Genomic DNA, 21,496 nt, shown 5'->3' with positions numbered 1-21,496 from the left:
GATATTAAATAAATTCTTAGTTCTGTTCACTATTATTATTATTTTACATTTTGGACATCCAGTTAATACTGCCAGTATTATTAAATAGTGTGTGTTTAGTGATTCCTGAGCAAGAAATCTCTCTATCTGGCAAAACTCAACCAGACACATGCTTTATCCTTAAAGAAATCACATTTTTAAATTAAAGTCTCCAGTAGGATTTCCTCCTGGTACCAAGATTCTGCCAACTGGAGAACCAGGGCTTAAAAAAAGAAGACAACTGATGGTTAGTGTACTTGTTTTTATTCATCATGTGTATGTTAAACCTTTGCCACTTTAGTCAAAAAGTCTGCCACTTTTTGAAATCTAGGTGGTAAATGCAGCTGAACTTCAGTAGAAAACACACTGCTTCATGTTCAAGGGCAGAAAAAAAATTAAGGCAGGAAGAAAGGGTGGGAGGGAAGAAGGGAGGATGGAAGGGTGGCACTGTACTAATTTTTTGTGAAATAAGAGCCTGATCTGATGCAGTCTGTGTTTTTCCAGGGGCTTCTCTGAAAAATGAGTTTTGCTGGAGCATGTGCAGGACAGAGCAGACACACATGAGAGAAATAGAGGCTCTGCGTTTGTGCTCAAGGAGGGCACAAGGAATTGAGATGCTTCTCTGGAAGCAATGAGCATTTGTCCGACTGACACATGGAGGTTTTCAAAGACAGGCTTAGAATGATGGTAGTGAAATTTTTAAGAGTTGATTCATAGTCAGTCCAAGGAAGCATCATCATAATGAACCCACTTGATACCAAGGGCCAACTGAAGAGTATCATACAAAATTGCTTCTCTCTAGGGCAGCCAACTAATGGTCTAAGTTGTCAAAAAGACTGATAGGGAAGCCGAGAGAATAAATGCATGCTGGTATATTATTTGGTGAAAGAAAACATGTAAGAGACAAGAGGAAGAAAGTGGAAGAATCACTTAGTTGTGGTATTGACCCAAATTGTCTAATATTCATCTTAGAATTTTAGGGCACGGAGCTACCTGCAGGCTTTGAAGATCACCAGGTCCAGTGTGACTCCAGGTTTTGCACATAAAATCTGTTTAATTCCCGACTCTAGCCAAAGCAATCTCTGATGTTAAGTTTTCTTAGGCAATATGAATGATATGAAGAATACCTTCTTTCCCATTGACAATTTAATGAGTTTAGTATAAAGTTTCTGACCTACAACTAGTATGACTAGTATGTTTTAATATTGTTTTTAGAACCAGAGGCATTGCTCTGGTCCTCAAAGAGTTCACAGATCAAGGCTGAGGAAAAAAAAAAAAAAAAGAAAAAGAAAAAACCCTTAAGCTTCTCTAAGTATAATGCTACATGATTTTGTTTTTCTAAAATCAGAGTGAACTGTATACAAGAAGCAAACAAGTAAAAATAAAAGTATACTAGAACAATGAGAAAAATTAAATACTTGCAGTGGCCAGGAAGGCAACATGAATGAATGAAGTCTCCTGGTGGGCTCTGTGGTCAAGCGGAGAGTGCATGCCCTATCTTAAAGGAGCTGACCCCAGTGCAGCTGAGAACTGCCATGCAAGAAAGCAGGGTCATTGTTAAGAGATGTTCTGGTTTTTCAATGAGAAACTAACTAGAATTTTTAAAAGTATTTTTTTGTGTTTCTTAAAAAATTGACAAATAATTAAAATAAGCAAATGCTTGATGGGTAGAAAGACAAATGACTAATACATTTATATGAGTTCAGGTGCGCGTGTCTGCGACTGCAGGGATAGTGTAGGACAAGCAGTGGAGTGCAGGGGGATGGATAATATACTAGGAAATAGGACATATGTGAAGAGGTCCAAAGTCTAGACAGGTCATGTGGCATGAGAACCACAAGTGGTTCAAAATGCTTGGTGCACTGATGTCAGTGCAGGAAGTGTGGGAGAAAGAAGCTGGTGAGGTAAGGGGAGGCCAGATCTCCCTTGCTGTGTCAGTTGTGATCAGGAATTTCAGCTTGATCCCTCGGACAATGACTAGTTTCCGAAGGGTATCAACCACGTACAGCAGAATCACATTTTCAAATTTGCATTAATTCTGGCCACAAAACGGCGAATAGAAAGGAAGAGCAGGGGCTGAAGGTAGCATGTTTTTGCAGGAAGAAGACAAGAAAAGAAAGAGAGAAAGGAAGGAAGAAGGAAAGAGAAAAAGGAGAGAGAGAAGCAAATGGATTCAGAAATAGAGATTTCTGGGAGAGAGAGAGAAAATCCGTAGGTCTGGGGTAGAGGAGGAAGACGGTGAGCGAGGGGGATGAGGGAAGATTACCGTTGCCTTTCTGTTTCTGTACAATAAGTTTTACAGAAGATTCACGCCTCCAGTAACTCTCTACCCAGAGTAGGTAAGAAGGGCCGCTTTAAAAAAATTATTCTCTTTATAAAGAAAAAGCACGGTGAAGCCCTGTCTCTACTAAAAATACAAAACATTAACCAGGCCAGGTGGCGGCGCCTGTAGTCCCAGCTACTCGGGAGGCTGAGGCAGGAGAATGGCGTGAACCGAGGAGGCGGAGTTTGCAGTGAGCCATATCCGGCCACTGCACTCCAGCCTGGGCAACAGAGTGAGACTCCATCTCAAAAAAAAAGAAAAGAAAAGAAAAAGAAAAAAAGGAAAAGCAAACTTACTCCTAGTTTTATCCTTTGTAAAGGCTAAAACAACCAGTTAAAAATGGAAATTTAGTTCACTGTGCAATTGAGTTCATAACTCACTGTGTCATTATGTTTCGTCAGCATCTGTAATTGAAATAATTCCCCCGTTTTGTGTCACTATCACCAGACTCTATAAGTCTCAAACCTTAAGGAGTGCATTTTTGCCCAAGAAACCACCCACCCCAGTCATCTTCTTCTCCATTAATAAACTTGTTGACTAAGTCACACGCAAGAAAATGTGCAATAGATCTTTCATTCTTCACTTCTGCTAAAAGAAAAATGACACTAACAAGATATATGAAGAGTTATTCAAATCCACTATGGGGAGTGACTACAAAATGAGAAAAACAAAACCAAACGAAACATTTGACTACATCAATCCTCTCCTCTTTATTCTACACACTCTCTAGGAAAGAAATAATGAACCTTCCTCTATGATCTGCTTGTGCTTATAATTGATTTATCTTGTGGTTAAAGAGATTTACTTACCAAAATTGAGACAGACAGGAGAATGCAATTTGGGTTTGGCCTCCTGGCCTGCTTGGGTATCACTTGTGGGAACTGAAAATATAATGACTGAACACATATTGTATTCTATGAATCATTACTTCAGAATGCAAGACGAGATTTATCCCTTAGGATAAATGTCTTTGGACGGAACAAGTGAATTCATACGTGTATTTATGAGTCTGCTGACCTGGTGGGATTTAGGAGAAACAACCCTTCTCTCCCCACTCTCCCCTGCCCCATGTCCCCCTCACGTCCTCCCCGTTTCTAATCATTTCCTTGCTTTCCTCAAAGCCATTGACCCACCACTGGGCCAGTCTGACTAATGCCAGGAATTCTTTGAATTATCTATTCATTCCTTTAACGTACAGCTTTGTTTCTCACTTAACATCTCTATTCCCTGTCTAAGATTATGCATTTCAATTTCTCATCTGATCTGCTTTGATAAGAACACATTTGTCTCTGGTCATTTGCCCAAAGATTTAATAAAGTTGTAGAATAATTTCTAGAATGAGGCTCAGATGAGAGATCCTAAGGGTACAGAAAATGAATGACAAGTTGGTCCTGACCTTGGTATTTTCCGTTCCACCTTCTCCTCCTCTCCATTAGTACATCTGGCAGACCTCAGAGACCTGTGTGTGGCTTTTACTCATCCATATGTGTAGACTTGAGTCTGAGGATTTGAAATAAAAGTTGTGTTCTTTAAGGCCAGGCTGTACCTCTGCCTCCCCTGGGTTCTCCCACGAGTTTCAGCACCAAATAAATACCTTCTAATGGGACTTAGCTTAGTTTCCTGGCTTGTCTCTCAACACACATTTTTTTGATATCAGAGGGGTAGGCTGGTGGAATACTGGATTTCTGATGGGAACAAAACACTCTGAAATATTAAATCTGCCTGATTCTTGAATAATTTTCAAGAAACATAAAATCTCTCTGAAACCTACAAGATATATCCTCAGCAGAAAGTTACAAGCCTATTGTGTAGGCTTGCAAAAAGAAATCTGTCTTCTAAATCATAATGTAAGAAAAAGCTCAAGGATTAACCAGCACATATATATTAAGGACCTGGTTCTAGCCATTGTAAAGGTGCAAGAGAAGGCATAAGAGAGCAGCAGTGATTCAACAGTATTGTACTCTATGTTATTTTCTTTCTCTCTTTCTCTCTTTCTCTCTTCCTTCCTTCCTTTCTTCCTTTCTTTCCTTCTTTCCTTCTTTCCCTCTTTCCCTCTTTCCCTCTTTCCCTCTTTCTTTCTTTCTTTCTTTCTTTCTTTCTTTCTTTCTTTCTTTCTTTCTTTCTTTCTTTCTTTCTTTCTTTCTTTCTTTCTTTCCCTCTTTCCCTCTTTCCTTCTGTCTTTCTGTCTCTCTGTCTTTCTTTCTTTCTTTTCTTTCTTTTCTTTCTTTCTTTCTTTCCTTTCGACAGACTCTCACCTTGTGGCCCAGGCTGGAGTGCAATGGTGTGATCTCGGCTCACTGCAGCCTCAGCCTCCCTGGTTCAAGCTATTCCTCTGCCTCAGCCTCCTGGGTTCAAATGATTCTCCTGCCTCAGCCTCCCAAGTAGCTGGAATTACAGGCGCCTGCCACCATGCCTGGCTAACTTTTGTATTTTTAGTAGAAATGGGGTTTCACCATGTTGGCCAGGCAGGTCTTGAACTCCTGACCTCGGATGATCAGCCTGTCTTGGCCTCCCAAAATGCTGGGATTACAGTCATGCGCCACTGCGCCTGGCCTATTCTATGATCTTAATGAAGCCTCACCATACACCCACACAATAGATTGATTTTTATTTTATAGATCAAGTAGCTGAGACTTAGGTAATTCCAATGTCAATATGGCTAATCAGCAAGTGACATGACTTTGACTCCATGTCTCTCTGGCTCTGGTCTACCCACCTTCCACTCCACTGCACTGCACTGCATAAGCATTAGGAAGCCTACTGAAGTTTTCTCAGTTGGTGTACTTAACAGCTTCTGTCTAACTTTGCCAGAAAGGACAGTCCCACTCTGTGCCTTCCACTTCAGATGAAACTGTGCTGTAGACTGTGTAAGAACTTTTTTTTTTTCACAAGAAACATGGCCATCTGAAGTTTTACTCTTAAACCTGTAAAATGCAGGAACTATAATCTTTCACTTTTTTTGTGTGTATACGGCAAGAGCCTGAGGGAGGGGGTTCCCAGCCTAGAAGGATGTGTATTTTTTTCTTAACTTTTATTTTCGGTTCAGGGGTAGATTTGCAGGTTTATGATATAGGTAAACTTGTGTAATGGGGATTTGTTGTATAGATTATTTTGTCACCCAGGTACTAACTTAGTACCCAAGAGTTATGTTTCTCTGAGTTTCTCCCTCCTCCCACCCGACACCCTCAAGTAGGACCCAGTGTCTGTTGCTCCCCTCTGTGTCCAAGTATTCTCATCATTTACCTCCCACTTGTAAATGAGACTATGGGGTATTTGGTTTTCTGTTCCTGCCTTAGTTTGCTAAAGATAGTGGCCTGTAGCTCCACCCATGTTTCTAGGACATGCATTTTTTTTTTTTTTTTTTTTTTTTTTGAGGCTCTTTGGAATTGCAACTCTCACTGGAAACTTTAATAAAAAATTAATTTAGCCCTGCATGACAACAGAGGACTACTTAACTCTTACCCATGCCAACATTAAACCTAAATGTATTGAGCCCTATAATACCTTACATTTGTTTCCTTTTATTTAACCTCTTAGGGGGAACGTCATCCAGACAGAAAGGCTTCCTAGGATGCATTCGCTCCTTACACTTGAATGGACAGAAACTGGACCTGGAAGAGAGGGCAAAGGTCACATCTGGAGTCAGGCCAGGCTGCCCGGGTCACTGCAGCAGCTACGGCAGCATCTGCCACAACGGGGGCAAGTGTGTGGAGAAGCACAATGGCTACCTATGCGATTGCACCAACTCACCTTATGAAGGGCCCTTCTGCAAAAAAGGTACCTTAGGCGCTCCCTTTCTCCTGAGTGCCGTGCTATATCACCTACGTGCTCGTGCTATGATCAGGCCATGTGATACTCACACTCTGAGACAGTCTTTATCACCTACTCTCCCTCTGTTTAGAGAGTCTGCATAGTTCCTCAATGTAATTGCGTATACTTGTTGATATTGCGTGTGTTCACTGGCAATGCAACTGAACTGGATGGATAACTACAGGAAAACACCCTGCCCGTGGCCAAAAAGCCAATTGAGCAGGGAAAGAGGTGGACTCACATTTCTGTTGTTAGCTAGATTGTTAGTCAACACATTAATATGTCCACTTCCAATCCCTCTGTCTGCAAATGTAATCAAAGGATTGTAGAATCTAGCCCTGGGGGAGCCTTAGAGATACTTAAGCCGTCTTAAATTATTTTTACAACAAAGAGAGTATCAGTAAATTAGTAAACACAGCACCATGTATTTGGTGAAATCTCTCTCTTCTGCAGGTGACTTGAGCGAATGTCTGAGGCTTTAAAAGCCCTGTCTGAAGGCTCATATTCAGTTCATTGGTGGGCTGGCACTGAAACACACATGAAAGTCAAAGTTTCTGCTCCAGGGCTTTTTGTATACCCCTTCACAATCTCATGAATTCATTACATTGACACAAATTAATAATCATGGACATACAGCTTGGACAAGGAATGAGGATCACTGTGTAAATTCTCTAGATAAATTCAAGATACCTCAAGAAACTAGAAAATCTCAATATTCAGTATGAATACGTAGTATTTTTCAAACATAAGAAATATTTGGTGTACTCCCAATTTTTGCAATATTTACAAGTTTATTTAATTGATGGAAAAATGTTTGTTTAGTAAACAATGTAAACAATATTTGAAGAGCAGCATTTAAATTATTCAAATAAAATGGTTGAACCACTTTGAGGCACCATTTACAAACAAACAATCATAGCAATTATAAATTTTCTCAATTCATTAAAGCACATCTTCGAAGCACCTTTACAAAACAATGGTTTTAGTCCAGCTTACTACTGTTGGAACTTAGAAACAAAAGGGAAAAAAAGCACTCACTGTTTTTCTTTGAAGGATACTATAGTTTAAGCCCTCCGTTCATACAGGGGCCTTCTCTTCAATTAGTTTGAATTACTTACTTATTGTTGCCAAAGAGCATGTTATGCTTCTTGGAAGAAAATTAATGGTAAAAATTTTAGGGCTAACTGCATGGAAACTTAAAATAAAACAGGTTCCATTCCAGGGGCTCATATTATGAACTAAACAAGTGAAGTGCTGTTAGGTATTCACAATGGGGGAGGTGTCCGAACAACTTCCCCTGAGAAGTATGACTGCTCCTCTTAAAGCCATCCCACATGCTAGGAGGACCACAAACAATAAATACCATGAGACCCAGGCACTGAAACGCACAAGCGTTCTTCTCAGCATCTCTACCCAAGACTTTTGTTTGAAAGAACATGAACAGGAGACCTCTCTGCATTTCTCTGGGGACATTATTCAAAGATCTTTTGGATCGTATTGTTCTAAATGTGCCTAATTTCTCTTTTGTGGTTGTTGTCTCCCTTCTACAAAACCATTCCTATTAATTTTCTTCTGTCCTCGGCCCTGGATCTTTTCCCTGCATATGCTGCGACATCTCTGTGCTCCCTCCCACTTTTAATTATGATCTGCAAGTTACACAGGCAAATGTGTGCCTAGCCTTTTCATGTGCATTGTAGTGTACTATTTCCAAACTGTTTGTTCTTTCTGATATTTCTAAGAAAATGATCCCCTCTATATTTAGTCCTCACAACGTATGTAAGATGGCCTTTTTGGTCACATCTTTGAGCTCTGCCAACTGCCTCTGGGAAATGCGGCCGGAACTGAAATGGGGAGCCGGAGGCTACAAGATGGTTCTGAACAGAGGGGTGGTCTGTTGGGTGATTGGTGCAGCCTTCCATGCTACTTACTATGGCACTGTATATTTCAAGGAGATGGTGTGTAAATACTGAATATATCTTGGATAGAATTGGGGATTTTTTTTCATGATCAATTCCTAGGTCAGAACTATGTTTCATTGGCCATTTTTTGGTTTCTCATAATGATACGAAGAGGTAATCATCATAAAAAAACTAGTAATTAACTGCAACATATATTCCTCATCCAAACAAATAGAGCAGTTATTAAAATCTAAATTAGACTTATTAGGGGTTCATAAAGGTGTACTAACTTGCTAAATGTCAGGAGGTCCATCTAGCTTGTCTTCGGTTCATTTTTTCTCTTTGTGACCCTAATTTCATTCTATATGTGAACATGGTAATAGGATTCCATCGCTTCAAATATGCAGCTTTTGTTTTGTGTATTTTTTTCTCTCTCTTTCTATTATTGAGATGTAATTTATATATCATAAAACCCACCCTTTTAAGGTGTATAATTCAGTGCTTAGGATAGTCACACAGTTGTATAACCATCACCACCATCAGTTTCAGAATATTTTCATCATCTCAAAAAGAAATTCCATGTCATTAGCAGTCACTCCCCAGTTACCTCTTCCCGCATCCCTGAAAACTACTAATCTACTTTCTTTTCCTGTAGATTTGCCCATCCTGAGCCTTTCATATAAATAGAACCATATAGTATGTGATCTTTTTGTGTCTGATTTCTTTTACTTCACATACTATTCTCCCAGTTCATCCATGTTATAACATTCATCATTACTTTATTCATTTTTAATTGCCAAAGAGTGTTCCATAGTGTGAAAGCACCACAGTTTGTTTATCCATTCATCTATGATCAGTTAATGAATGTTGGGATCGTTTCATTTATTTGGCTATTATACATAACACTGCTATAAATATGTACACATTTTTGTGCAGACAGATATTGTCTATCATCTTGGATATATACCTAGAAGTGAGATTGTTGTGTCATACGGTAACTATAGGTTTAATCTTTTTGAGGAACTGCCAAACTTTTTCAGAGCGGCTGCTCCATTTTGCATTCTCACTGGCAGTGAATGAGGGCTCCAATTCCTTCACCTTCTTGCCAACACTTTTTACTGTCTGACTTTTTGATAATAGACATCCTAATGAATATGAAATGCTATTGCATTGTGGTTTTGACTTGCATTCCTTAATGACTAATGATATTGGATATCTTTTTCTGTGCTTATTGTCCATTTGTATACATAAATTTTTTGGAGAAATGTCTAACATCTTTTGTAGATTTTAAATTTTTTCTTCTTTTTACTAGTCAGTTGTAGTAATTTGTTGTATGTTTGGAATATAATTCCCTTATGAGATATATAATTTGCAAATGTTTTCTCCAGTTCTATGGGTTGTATTTTGTCTTCTTCATAGTGTCTTTTGAAACACTAAGGTTTTAAATTCTGATCAAATTCATTTTCCCTAGTCTCCTATCTTTTTTGCTTATATATTTAGGATTATAGCTAAGGATCCCTTACTTAATCCAAGATCATGAAGATTTATACCTATGGTTTCTCCTAAGAGTTTTATAGTTTTACCTCTCACAGTTAGGTCTTTGATGCATTATGAGTGAATTTTCGTTATTTGTTGTGAGGTAGAGGGTCCAGCTTTAATCTTTTGCATTTGGATATATCCTTGTCTCAGCACCATTTGTTGATATGTGTTTGTCGTTAGCTCTCTTATCCCCCCTACACATACACCATTAATAAAGAACCTGGATATGACTGTCATAGTGTTTTAATTTAAATGTTTTTCTTCCTAATTAAAACGTAAGATAATTATTTATAAAATTTGTTTGAAAATTTATTTAGAAATCTAGAAAAGTTAAAACCCAATCTAATACTCAGAACTAATCATTAATAGGGAACTTATACTTCCTTCTAGTTTTTTTCCCCTTGCACTTAATATAACTAAGATAATTTTGTCCATTACATTTTATATTCTGGATTTTCTGTATTTCCTTTCAAAAGCATTTCTAAGTAAGTCATCAGTATTTGCAAACATTCATCTTAATGACTGCAATATGTTCCATCTGGTGTTACTGCCTTTTCTTATCCATCCTTTTACCAGAGCATTACCACTCACAGAGAAATCATGGAGCTCTGGCACCACCCCTGCCCAAGTTCAGGTTCTGGTTCGTCTACAGTCCACGTTGTGTGACACTGGTTGTGTACTTTAACGTCAAGATTCCTTGGTTTCCTCATCTATGAGTTGTGGAAAGTGCAGAACTCTTTCACAGGGAGTCGTGTTTAACATTCGATGAGCACTCCACAAAGCACATGCCCACGGCATGTAAAGTCTCACTAAATACTGGCTCTTCTTATTGATTGAAATGTTTCATTATCTAAAATTTTGTATGTAAATAATGCTATGATAAACACATATATTGATTATTTTCTTAATAACAGAATTTCAGTGAAAAAATAAAAGTATGTACATTTGGGTACTCTTTACATATTGCCAAAAATCTGTCCAGAAATCATTTAATACTTATATTCCTTTCAACTTAGACCATTTATTTACTTTTTATTATGGAAAAATGGCAAACATATGCTGTAGGACAGGGAAGAATTTAAAAACTCCCATTCACTGTTTATCTAACTTCAACAGTTACAAACACATGATCATTTTTATTTCATCGATACACTCACCTATCCTCCCCATTTATTATTTTGAAGCAAATCCCAGATATAATACTATTTCATCTATAAATATTACATCATGTATTGCGAAAAGATAAGCACTCATGATAAACACATAGCCACAGGATCATTATCATAAGAAAATTATAATAATTTTTGAAATAATTTCTCAGTGTTCAGATTTCCAATTGTTTTATTTTTGTTTAGTTTGTTTGATTTTATCTAAAATAATTACAGCTTGGATGATTTCTGGGTAATTTCTAGACTATTCATTAGCCAGGACTGGTCTTTCTGTTTGTTCTAATTCCAAATCTAATTATACTACTATTATTAAAACCAGCTACTGTTCATTGAGTTCCTACTATGTGCTGTGCTTTTACGTACTTTCTTCCAATCCTTTCACCCACCCCAAGACTTAATTCATCCTGATTTATATTTGAGTAACCTGAGGTCGAGTGGGATTCTGTGATTGCAGGACATGGGTAGATTCAGGTTCTATCTCCAAGTCTACAGGCTCCATGGAAGCTCAGAGACGCACTCTCCAGTACCATCCCATTTCCAGCTCCTCCTAGTTCATGTCACCCATCAATGCCCTGTCGATATGGAGATCCCCTTGCAGGTCTCAGGAGGCTCTTCTCTCAGAGACATCCAGTTCTGGAAAACATTGTCTCTGTCACTAATGCATCAAGCACAAGGTTAATTTCCATTGGTCCACTGGTATTTTTGTTTTGTTTTGTTTTGGTTTGGTTTGTTGTTTTGGTTTGTTTTGTTTGATAGAGTCTCTCTCTGTCACCCAGGCTGGAGTGCAGTGGCGCAATCTCAGCTCACTGCAATCTCCGCCTCTTGGGTTCAAGCGATTCTCCTGTCTTGGCCTCCCCAGTAGCTGGGATTACAAGAGCCTGCCACCACACCCAGCTAATTTTTGTATTTTTAGTAGAGACGGGGTTTTGCCATGTTGGTCATGCTGGCCTCGAACTCCTGACCTCAGGTGATCCAACCATGGCCTCCCAATGTGCTGGGATTACAGGCATGAGCCACCACACCCTCCCCAGATGTTAGTTTTTTTAAAATGTGTGTCTTACCATCTCAGAACCTAGTTAGCATAGGTTCTTCCACCAAGTGGGTGCTCAAGGGGTGGTGTTGATAGTGGCTCTGTGGCCTTGGAGAAGCATCATGGTCATTTGAAATCACTTTCAAGTTAAGTGTCTTTATCCTTTTTGGCCAGTGGTTTTAAATGTTCAGCTAACTCAATTCATCTGTTCAAAAGCTTATACTCTTAGATTATAAAGTATAAGAAACTGAAAGAATAATAGAGTCCAGGTGTATTGCTGAATTTAGCTTTATGATAAAACAGACAATATTTAAACATTAAAAATAATTAGAACTGGAGCTGGAGGAAGAGTGACAACAGAAATTGGTCTGACATCCCTAATTACAAAATGCTTTTCATTTTTAATTTATTGTCTTAAGTATAAAGAAAAAAGTAATATCCTGTATATGCCTATATCTATATTTATGTTATTCTTAACAGAATGCTCTGAATTTTACTTCTGTTTAAGCAGACACACAAATATCAAATAAGAGTCCTTTATTTTGTTAACTAAGAGGCCGTAGCTCAAAATGCAGACCAAATATCCCTGAGAAAATTTACTCAAGGAAAATTCTTGAATCAAGCTGATGATAACCAGAATTCTCACTGTCACAGATGTCTGCTGCATATTTTTATACTCAGGAGTACCAAGGTTGTAACCTGTATGATAAATGCAAAATGCTTTTACTGAACCTTTAGTATAAACGAACTAGTATTCCCAATCTGCTAGGCAATATGCATAAATATGCAACTTTAATTTTTTGGCACTGTAACAGACTGTTATAGAATTTTCACAAGGTGGAACACATTTGCAATAGAATTAGGAAGCAAAAGCCAGGTATCATTATATTCCAGGTGCCACCAACTCAATCAGAGACTTTCATGGGGAATTCAGAACATTCCATATGCCATTTAGGACAAAAGGAAATTAATCATGCCAATATGAGTTCATGTTTACTGTGCAGTTTTTATGGCAGAGGTTTGCTGCCTGATCTAAGGTGTGCTGCCCTGTGAAAGAGCCTTCCCCACACACTCTGTTACTGTATAGAGATAAAATGTAAAGTGAACTCAAGAGCTGCCTTGATCTAAGGAGAGCATCTCAGCATTTGGATAGATGAGCAGTTAATAAATGAATATATTGTATAAAGTCTTTTGGGGTGGCTTCAGGTTAAATTCTCTTCTAACACTCCATAAATTCAAACTGTACTGGGCAACTCTCTTAAGTGCTTTACATATATCAGCTCACATACATCAGAGAAATACTGATGAGGTAGGTGTTATGATTCCCATTCATCAGATAAGAAAACATTCTCCATAGAGTTCATTATCTTGCCTGGGACCACATGGTCGGGATGAAATCAAGTGAGACTCCAGATCCAGTGCTGACTCGCTCAGTGCTAGTTCCACTACACTAACATGGTAACAGTTGGTGTGCCAGAGCATTCTTCAAGGAGGTTGGGTGATTTTCGGATCCCGCTAAATGAATTTTATCAGTTTCTAGATCTAATATTTCTTCCTGGTGGTGGCAGATCTCCATTCAGTGTGTTATGCTAGAGGGATTGTTTTCCATAGGAAAGCCTATTTACCCAAGTCTTGGCTATATTTTGGAACTGAGTACCAATGCGTACACATCTAAAAAAGTGAGTTTAAGAGTTGGATACCTATGCCTTTTCTACTTTTTCCATAAATTTATTCTTTGCTGTTTTCATTCTTCTTCACGCTTTACCCAACACCATAGAGAATTACTGCTATTCACCCGAATGTCTTGCTCTGTATTTAGAGACCATCCACAATGGCCCTGAGATACCAGAAGAAGAACACAAACTAAAACTGTCAAGTTCTCAGTTTTGGGAGTAAGATGGTGCCAGTATATTTCTCCATGCACTATGCTGGAGGCAGGGACATGTTACCTTTGCTTCTCAGGAAATTAGCCTGGCACGTGGTCATTATTTTGCGGATGTATGTAGAGCTGGAATTAAACCACAGGAGGCACACCTGAGCTTTCTTTTCTGGTTCTGCAACCCTGTTCAAGGTTTGTTACCTATGAGAGCGTTAAGTTTTTCATTTGTAAATAAGGATAGTGACTTCTGCCACTTCAAAATTATTGTGGGGAACACATTGTCTGATGCACGTAATACTCCTCACACAGTGCCCAGTGCATAGGAAACAAGAGAAAGCAGTTATGGCTAGCATGAGCAATGGACCTAAATATTTCAATGTGTGCTCTTCCCTCTTATATTTTGCAGAGGTTTCTGCTGTTTTTGAGGCTGGCACGTCGGTTACTTACATGTTTCAAGAACCCTATCCTGTGACCAAGAATATAAGCCTGTCATCCTCAGCTATTTACACAGATTCAGCTCCATCCAAGGAAAACATCGCATTTAGCTTTGTGACAGCCCAGACACCCAGTCTTTTGCTCTTTATCAATTCTTCTTCTCAGGACTTCCTGGCTGTTCTGCTCTGCAAGAATGGTGAGTGTGATGGCATGATGCTCAGCGGAGTCTCAGCCTAGGCTGGGGGGACGGTGTGTGCCCTCCAGAACGCTGCATAATTTCAACCTCAAGTTGGTCCCACCTGGGAAGCTTATTTCCAGACTTCCAGCCAAATCCTTGATTATACTTTACCTTCATGAGTTGCAATTGGTATTCAGGGCCAGTGTCAATTCACTGCTGAAGTCTCAAATGCATTGACTTTAATTCGCCTCAACTGGATCGCAGTAATTCTTTATTATTTATTCTGTGCTGGAATCCATTAAGTGCAAAGGAGAAGATCATAAGCATATCTGAATTTCAGAAGGACACTTGCCACATATACTTTGTCATCTATGCTGCAGTCGTTTTTACTGAGGACTGTAAAAACAACGAGCATAGTTGCAGGCTGTATTAATAGAAGGCGATTGTCCAGGTCTTACAGAGAAGTAGTTAGTATATAAGTCATAACCTTGGGGAATAGCTGGCTTGCTTCTGAGAATCAGATTTCTTTTTTTCAGCCTTTTTTTTTTTTTTTTAAGATAATGACAAACTGTGGCATTTGTTGTTTTGAAACACAAAGATTTAGGGCATTTTATTTGAAAAAACTATAATACTATTGTTTTATAAATCAAAATGTTATCACTTCCTTCCTTTTTAATAATTACTCCAACTTGATACAAAATTCACAAAAATACAAGGCATTTTTTTCCTAATGCTAAATAAACGATTAATTTTTAAAATTTTTTATTTATTATTTAAGCTTCAAAACTAGTGATAAGCTCAATATCATAATATCTGAGGAAGAGATCATTTTTTCAATTTGCATGGTATCTAATAAGTTCTAGTGCCTAAATTACCCATTATTAAGTAGTAGGTGAGAATCAGATTTTGAAAAGAATTTGGACAAAATGAAAGATGAGAAGTTGAGAGTGATAAGCAAGATGGAATACACTTCATGCAAGGAATGGTGAACGACAGCAGTTAGGATGGCGACTACGAGTTAAGATTTTCTTCTGATCCCGCTTAATTCCACTCTGCAAGGATGACTATTCTCGATACAGTCATGGCAGGAATACTATTAGATGAAAACCTGATGGGGTAGAACATACAATAGTATGATCTCAAAGAACACTGTACTGTGATCAGGAATACAACTTCCTTCCCCTTGTCATCTGCTGTTGTCATGAGATGGGGCTGGGGCTTGGCAGAGTCTGCCCAAGCCGTGCCACTGAGTTTCTGCACGGACAGTGGTGGGACTTAGCAGAAAGGAAGCCCGGAGTGTGTCCCGTACACAGAGTCCTCTCCAGGCCTTAGGAGAAAACTCTCAATGATTATCTTGCTTTATTTTTTCTTGGGTTTATTCCGCTTTGATTCATCTTGCTTTCCAGCTATTTACAACATCAAAAGCCATGAATAATGTGTGGGCATAAAGAAATGATCCGATGCTGAATCAGGCCTGAAGTGAAATAATAATGACAATGGACCACATGATGTAACAGGTGTCCTTTCTAAGAGAAAAATAGAAGGGAAGGGAAATGCGGAGAAATAGAGACTAGGATGACAATGGCTCATTCCAAGCCCATCTGGAATTCAAGAACCCACAAGAGAGATGCGTAAACACTGGGTAATTAGATCTGTTTATCAATAGCCCTTTATGTGATTATGATTAGGACCATTCTATCAACACAGCAGGTCTTAGACTCTGCCCAACAGGGCTTTGTGAGGATGATAAGCTGATGGAGGACACTGAGGCATGGAGAAGTTCAGCAGGTGGACGTGCCAATGAGGTAATCTATGGCACAGTGTGGACCAGAATCCAGGATTCCCAATAGTTAGCCAGCAGCCTTCATTCTAAATAATATCATCTTCTAATGATACCATTGGACCATAGTAAGATGGTTGCTTACAACCAATGCAAGATTTTTTCCAAAGCATCTTTTGGGTATAGTTCCATAGGCACAATTGTACCTGTCAGGCCATGCCTAGGGACATACAGCTGCCATGAAGACAGACAGTGTATAATGAATATAATTATATCAAATTGCACACATACATATAACTCTGTACTGAGCACTATTTTAATTAATCCACATAACATTTACTTCTCATCACAACCCTGTTTGATTGATTTATTGTTGTAGAAACTGAGGCACTTCAAAATCTCACAGCAAGTAAGACGCAGAGCTGGATTCACCCTCCCTTCTTCAGTCTGGTGGCATAATCTGTATTCTTAACCACCAGGGCTAAACAAAGAGTGTTTTTAAAATGCACAATGTTTTAAATAATGTGAATCTAACTGAGAAAGCATTCTTGAATTCTTCCCTGCCCCTGTCTTCTTACATCCTGAAGTCTTACTCTATTAAAAGCTGCCTGATCCCATAGGCATCTGCATGTTTTAAAATCCTGCCTACATGCAGGAATCAAGAAGGTACTTGTGCCTTGTTTGTATGATTGTTTAAGCTTAGGTCTCAGGGCATGTGTGAAAGTTCAGGTATGAGTCCTGAGCCAAATATGAGTGACCATGGTCTGTGACACAGTCCTCAGGAGGTCCTGAGAGCGTGTGCCCAAAGTGATCAGGGTACAGCTTGGTTTTATATATTTTAGGTTTTATATATTTTAGTTAGCTCAGGTTAACTGAAGGGAGATAGATGTCCAGGACATTGTTATTAATAGAGTGTCCCCCTTCCCCACTCCACCTCAGAACACCCCCACCACACCTTGCTCCAGGGAACCCACAGCAGTAGGTTGTGTGAAAGATGCCCTATTTAGAATCCTGGGCATCTTTTGCCATCTCCTTATACTGCAGAGATACAACTAAGATATGTGCTCAATCATTCATTTTTTCATTAACTCTCTGGGTAATTACTAGTCAAGCTGCACAGTATCAGGAACTGTGAAGATAAGCAAAGAAAAGCAGGACTAAGTGCTGTCTAAAGGCGATAAGGAATGACAGACTAAAAAATCTGCCTTTAACTTTTTGAAAGGCAATCTAGATAGAGGAGGCAATCGTGTTACCCAGATTTCTAAAGCAATCTAACTAGAAGGGAGATTTTGACTAAATTTTTAGATGAATCTTCTAGAAATTCAGGGATCATAACAGTAGAATAAAATACCTTCGGTGGTAGTGAATTCTTTGCCATTGAAGGTCCTCAAATGAAAATGCATGACTATTTGTTGGAGAAACCATAATAACTATCACAGGAGTGGACGACAGGAAAAAAATAATAACATCTGAATTTCTTCCCAAGTCTTAGATTTTGTGATTCTTTATTCCCTTCTTGTGTAGTCTTACATTAATATTTCTTTCTGTTAAGGCTTCATTTGCAGACTTTGAAATGTTGCTTTGAGGAATAAAGAATCGATATTCTTACAGCTTGTTCCCAGTATGTTTGTTCTATTAGGCCATTGACCTAATTACCAGAGAATCATGGGGGTGGGCATTGCATGATAAAGAACTGGGAATATTTTAATGTGATTTTGATACACTGTCATGAAAACATATACCTGCGAAAATACTACTGAGAGTTAAAGATTAGAGATTGCGAAAAAATCAGAAAACCACAGGGTTTACAGGAGAAGGTTATTTATTATCTGTGAGAGCTTTTATGATAACATTGATTCAAACCTCCCTGAGAAGAGTTAAGAGTCTTCTGTTAGTCCAGTTGTCTTAGCCTTTGTGACTGAAGATAGCCCTGGGAATCTGGTGGAAATTATGATGAGAGAGCCACTCTTATAGGGAGCCCATTTTGCTTTCTCCAAAAAAAAATCGAGTGTCCGCCTCCAGGTTTGCACAATGGCTCTAATTTCAGCACTCTTGGGTTAAGAAGTCAGCAGGTGGAGTAAGGTGGATGAGTTGCATAAACACCGCACACAATTCTCAGCTTGCAAATTTATTTAATATAGTTGAACAGGCCAGAGGAAAGAAGGTCAATGTGATTCAAAGCCATGGTTCTAAGTCTCTCCCTGGCAGGGGTTTGATTTTCCAGGGTTGGAATTCTTCTTTGCCCTTTATCATTATTCTTGAAATTTCTCCAACTACAGACTCATTCAGGTTAAACTGCTGCTGTGTTTTCAAAGGGAAACAGGTACTTCTTCCTAAATAAAAAGGAATAATTTTAAATTCTGTAATGGAAGAGCAGAGGCAGAAAGAGAGACATTTTGAGGTCAGAGTTGTTAGGAAAGAGAAGGTGGTTTTAGTTCCATAACCTGGGGCTTTGGCCACAGACAACTTCTCTGAGTCTGGACAGTTGGAGGAGAAGGGGTCTTGAAGAGAGGAAAGGGAGATGAGCTCATTCTAAAGATACACAGGACCTTCATAGAATTGTATTGAGTGATGGTTTTGCCTTCTCCACAGTGATGGGGATTTTTCTTTCAAATTTGCAACTCAGAAAATATCCATGGAACACCTACCAAGTGGCACATACTAGCTCATGTACTGGAGAGACAAAGACAGACAGAAAGGACCCTTCCCTGGCTTTAAGAAATCTAGTTGATCGGGCGCGGTGACTCACGCCTGTAATCCCAGCACTTTGGGAGGCCCAGGCGGGCAGATCACGAGGTCAGGAGTCCAGACCATCCTGGCTAACACAGTGAAACCCCGTCTGTACTAAAAATACAAAAAACTAGCCAGGCGAGGTGGCGGGCGCCTGTAGTCCCAGCTACTCAGGAGGCTGAGGCAGGAGAATGGGGTGAACCCGGGAGGCGTAGCGTGCAGTGAGCCGAGATCGCACCACTGCACTCCAGCCTGGGCAACAGAGCAAGACTCCATCTCAAAAACAAAACAAAAAAAAAAAAAGAAAAGAAAGAAATCTAGTTATGGGACAGAAACATAAATAAAAACAACCTAATGTCATAGATGCTAGGTAGAAGTCTGTTCTAGGTAGAGTGAGTTAAAGATGATCAATTATCTCTGGGAGAGAAGGTCAGAAAAGGCTTCCTAGAGAGGGTGACGCTTGAGTTGGTCATGAAAGATAAATTAGTATTCTCCAGCAGACATTATATTTTTTCACAGAAATAAAGATATTTATTTGATTGTTCCTCATTTTCTCCTTTTTATTCACATTGCAGTTGAAATCTACATATGCGTCACGATCAATTTCTGTTTCTATTCTTCCATCATCTTCTTTGTTGATAGAAATGCAACATCAAATTCAGAATATGCACTAACTCTAGGGCCATCCATCCATGGTGAAATTCTTCGGGTACACAATCCAAATACGGTTCCCAGGTCACCTGCTGGGGCGGCTGTGCAGCTGCCCTCCAGCACCAAATGGTTTGCCTGACTTTGCTTCAGGATTTCTTTTTATCAATCTTTTTTTTTTTAAGCATATGCATTCATAAGATGCACTGTCTGCATTTGTGATTGCACACACCTTGGAGGGAATAATGATGAACTGCGACACTTTATATTTTGAACACACTATCCAAGGGAGGTAAGAATAAGAAGGAAGCCAGGGAGGGAGCATTTTCAAAGCACAAAACTCTGCAGTGGCTAGCCAGGGCTGAGTCGACCTTAGAACACCCCTGCCATTACTGCTATCTTATGGAAGCCCTTCAAAGTGTAATGCTGCCTCCAGATAGCCCCTCCGTAACACCAGCATATGCTTGATTTCCTCAGAGCAACAAGAATCCTGATAAACAGAAGGGGAAAAGCAAGCCTTGGAAGGATTATTTTGACAGCCTTACTAAGCCCTGACCACTTCAGTCTCTGGGCTTGTGTCAAGCAACACTTTTCTGGGTTTGAATTTAAAATTCCCAATAGTCTTTTGCTATCTCCCAGACTTTGTTTTAGTTATTTCATTGCCTACGTTTCTGGGCTTTCCAACAATCTCTTGTACTTTCATCATCCATTTCACTGTCATGCGATTATGACACAGTGTGATCTCTAGAGGGCGATAAAGAGTCCTCCTCATTACTTTCTCCTAGTGAAGGTCAAGAGATGATAAGGGGCAGGACAGACCGCACTTCCATTACCACAGGGTTAGATTAGGGTGCTAAGGTTGGGCCTGACTGGAGAAACAGTGGCATGCTGAGTAATACTGGATCTGGTCATCTTTTTTTCTCTTCTCTTTGTTGTTGTTTATGCTTGATTTTGTGGTATGCTCCTAAGTTCCAAGAAGGTTGCTATGAACTGAGTTGTGAACCACCCTCTTCCCAAAATCCACGTGTTGAAGCCCTGACCCTCGGTGTAGCTGTATTTGGAGTAAGAGGGTAATTAGGCTAAATGAAATTATGAGATTGGAGCCCTAATCTGACAGGATTAGTGTCCTTAAAGCAGGAGACACTAGAGAACTCTATCTCCCGCTCTCTCTTTGAATGCCATGTGAGGACACTGAGAAGGCAGCCACCTACAGGCCAGGAGGAGAGCCCTCAACAGGGACCGAGTCAGCCAGCACTTGTGTTTGTATTTCCCAGCTTCCAGAAGTTTGAGAAAATAAATTGTGTTGTCCGAGTCACTCACTCAGTCTATGACATTTTGTTGTAGCCAACTGAGTGGACAAAGGTCAAATGAGATGGTGCAAGTAACTATGCTGTGCAGACTGTAAACTATAAAACACACTTTTTTCCTTATTGGTATAAGTAATAATATGAATGATCTGCATCCTGGGGTTATCAGAGCATGAATGTGAAGGCTAGGATTTAGGGCATTTGGGGTTAAAATTTAATACAAAGAGGAAATGAAAATGTGCAGTGCCTAGAGGCAGAACCCTTGGGCCTGGATGGGACATTACCCTGAAGAAGGAGGAAGATAAGGTACAGGGTGTCCTCTTGAATACCAGCTATCTCCAGGCATAGGAAACAGATTTTAATATATACAAGCATGAAAACAAAACCTTTTTAAGAATGACTTTCTGAAATGCCCCCCGACACAGACCTTCAGGGAACTTCTCTGATGTTGCTAAAATAAAGAGAGATGTGTATGTGTGTGTGTGTGTGTGTTTGTGTGTGTGTGTGTGTGTGTGTGTGTAGAGAGAGAGAGCTATGATAATTAGGAAACGGTTATGTGTAGAACTAACTAACAAAGATTTCTGCTCACTGCAGGGCTAGTCCTTGCACAATATACCTGGGACAACATAGTCAAACACAAGGAAACTCCCCACCTCAACCCCAACAACTTTGGCTGTGGAGCTAGCTGGGCAGCATGTGCCAGCATCAAAGAAAATCAAAATAGAGACAATAGCAGCTTCCAAGTCAGTCCT

The 21,496-nt window shown here is 39.4% G+C and overlaps 1 protein-coding gene across 1 annotated transcript in view; it reads left to right on the top strand.

Annotated features, from left to right (window-relative positions):
- The window catches only part of CNTNAP5 (contactin associated protein family member 5), an 868,401-nt gene that overhangs the window by 727,506 nt on the left and 119,399 nt on the right, over positions 1–21,496 (top strand). The window contains exons 18-19 of the mRNA XM_007964645.3: positions 5,879–6,118; positions 14,073–14,297. Of these exons, the coding sequence (XP_007962836.3) occupies positions 5,879–6,118; positions 14,073–14,297 (465 nt within the window). The remainder of the gene's footprint in view (positions 1–5,878; positions 6,119–14,072; positions 14,298–21,496) is intronic.

The sequence above is a fragment of the Chlorocebus sabaeus genome, chromosome 10, assembly GCF_047675955.1.
Source record: "Chlorocebus sabaeus isolate Y175 chromosome 10, mChlSab1.0.hap1, whole genome shotgun sequence".
Lineage (NCBI taxonomy): Eukaryota > Metazoa > Chordata > Mammalia > Primates > Cercopithecidae > Chlorocebus > Chlorocebus sabaeus.
The sequence above is the reverse complement of the archived record's forward strand: the minus strand, read 5'-3'. Positions and strand labels throughout refer to the sequence as shown.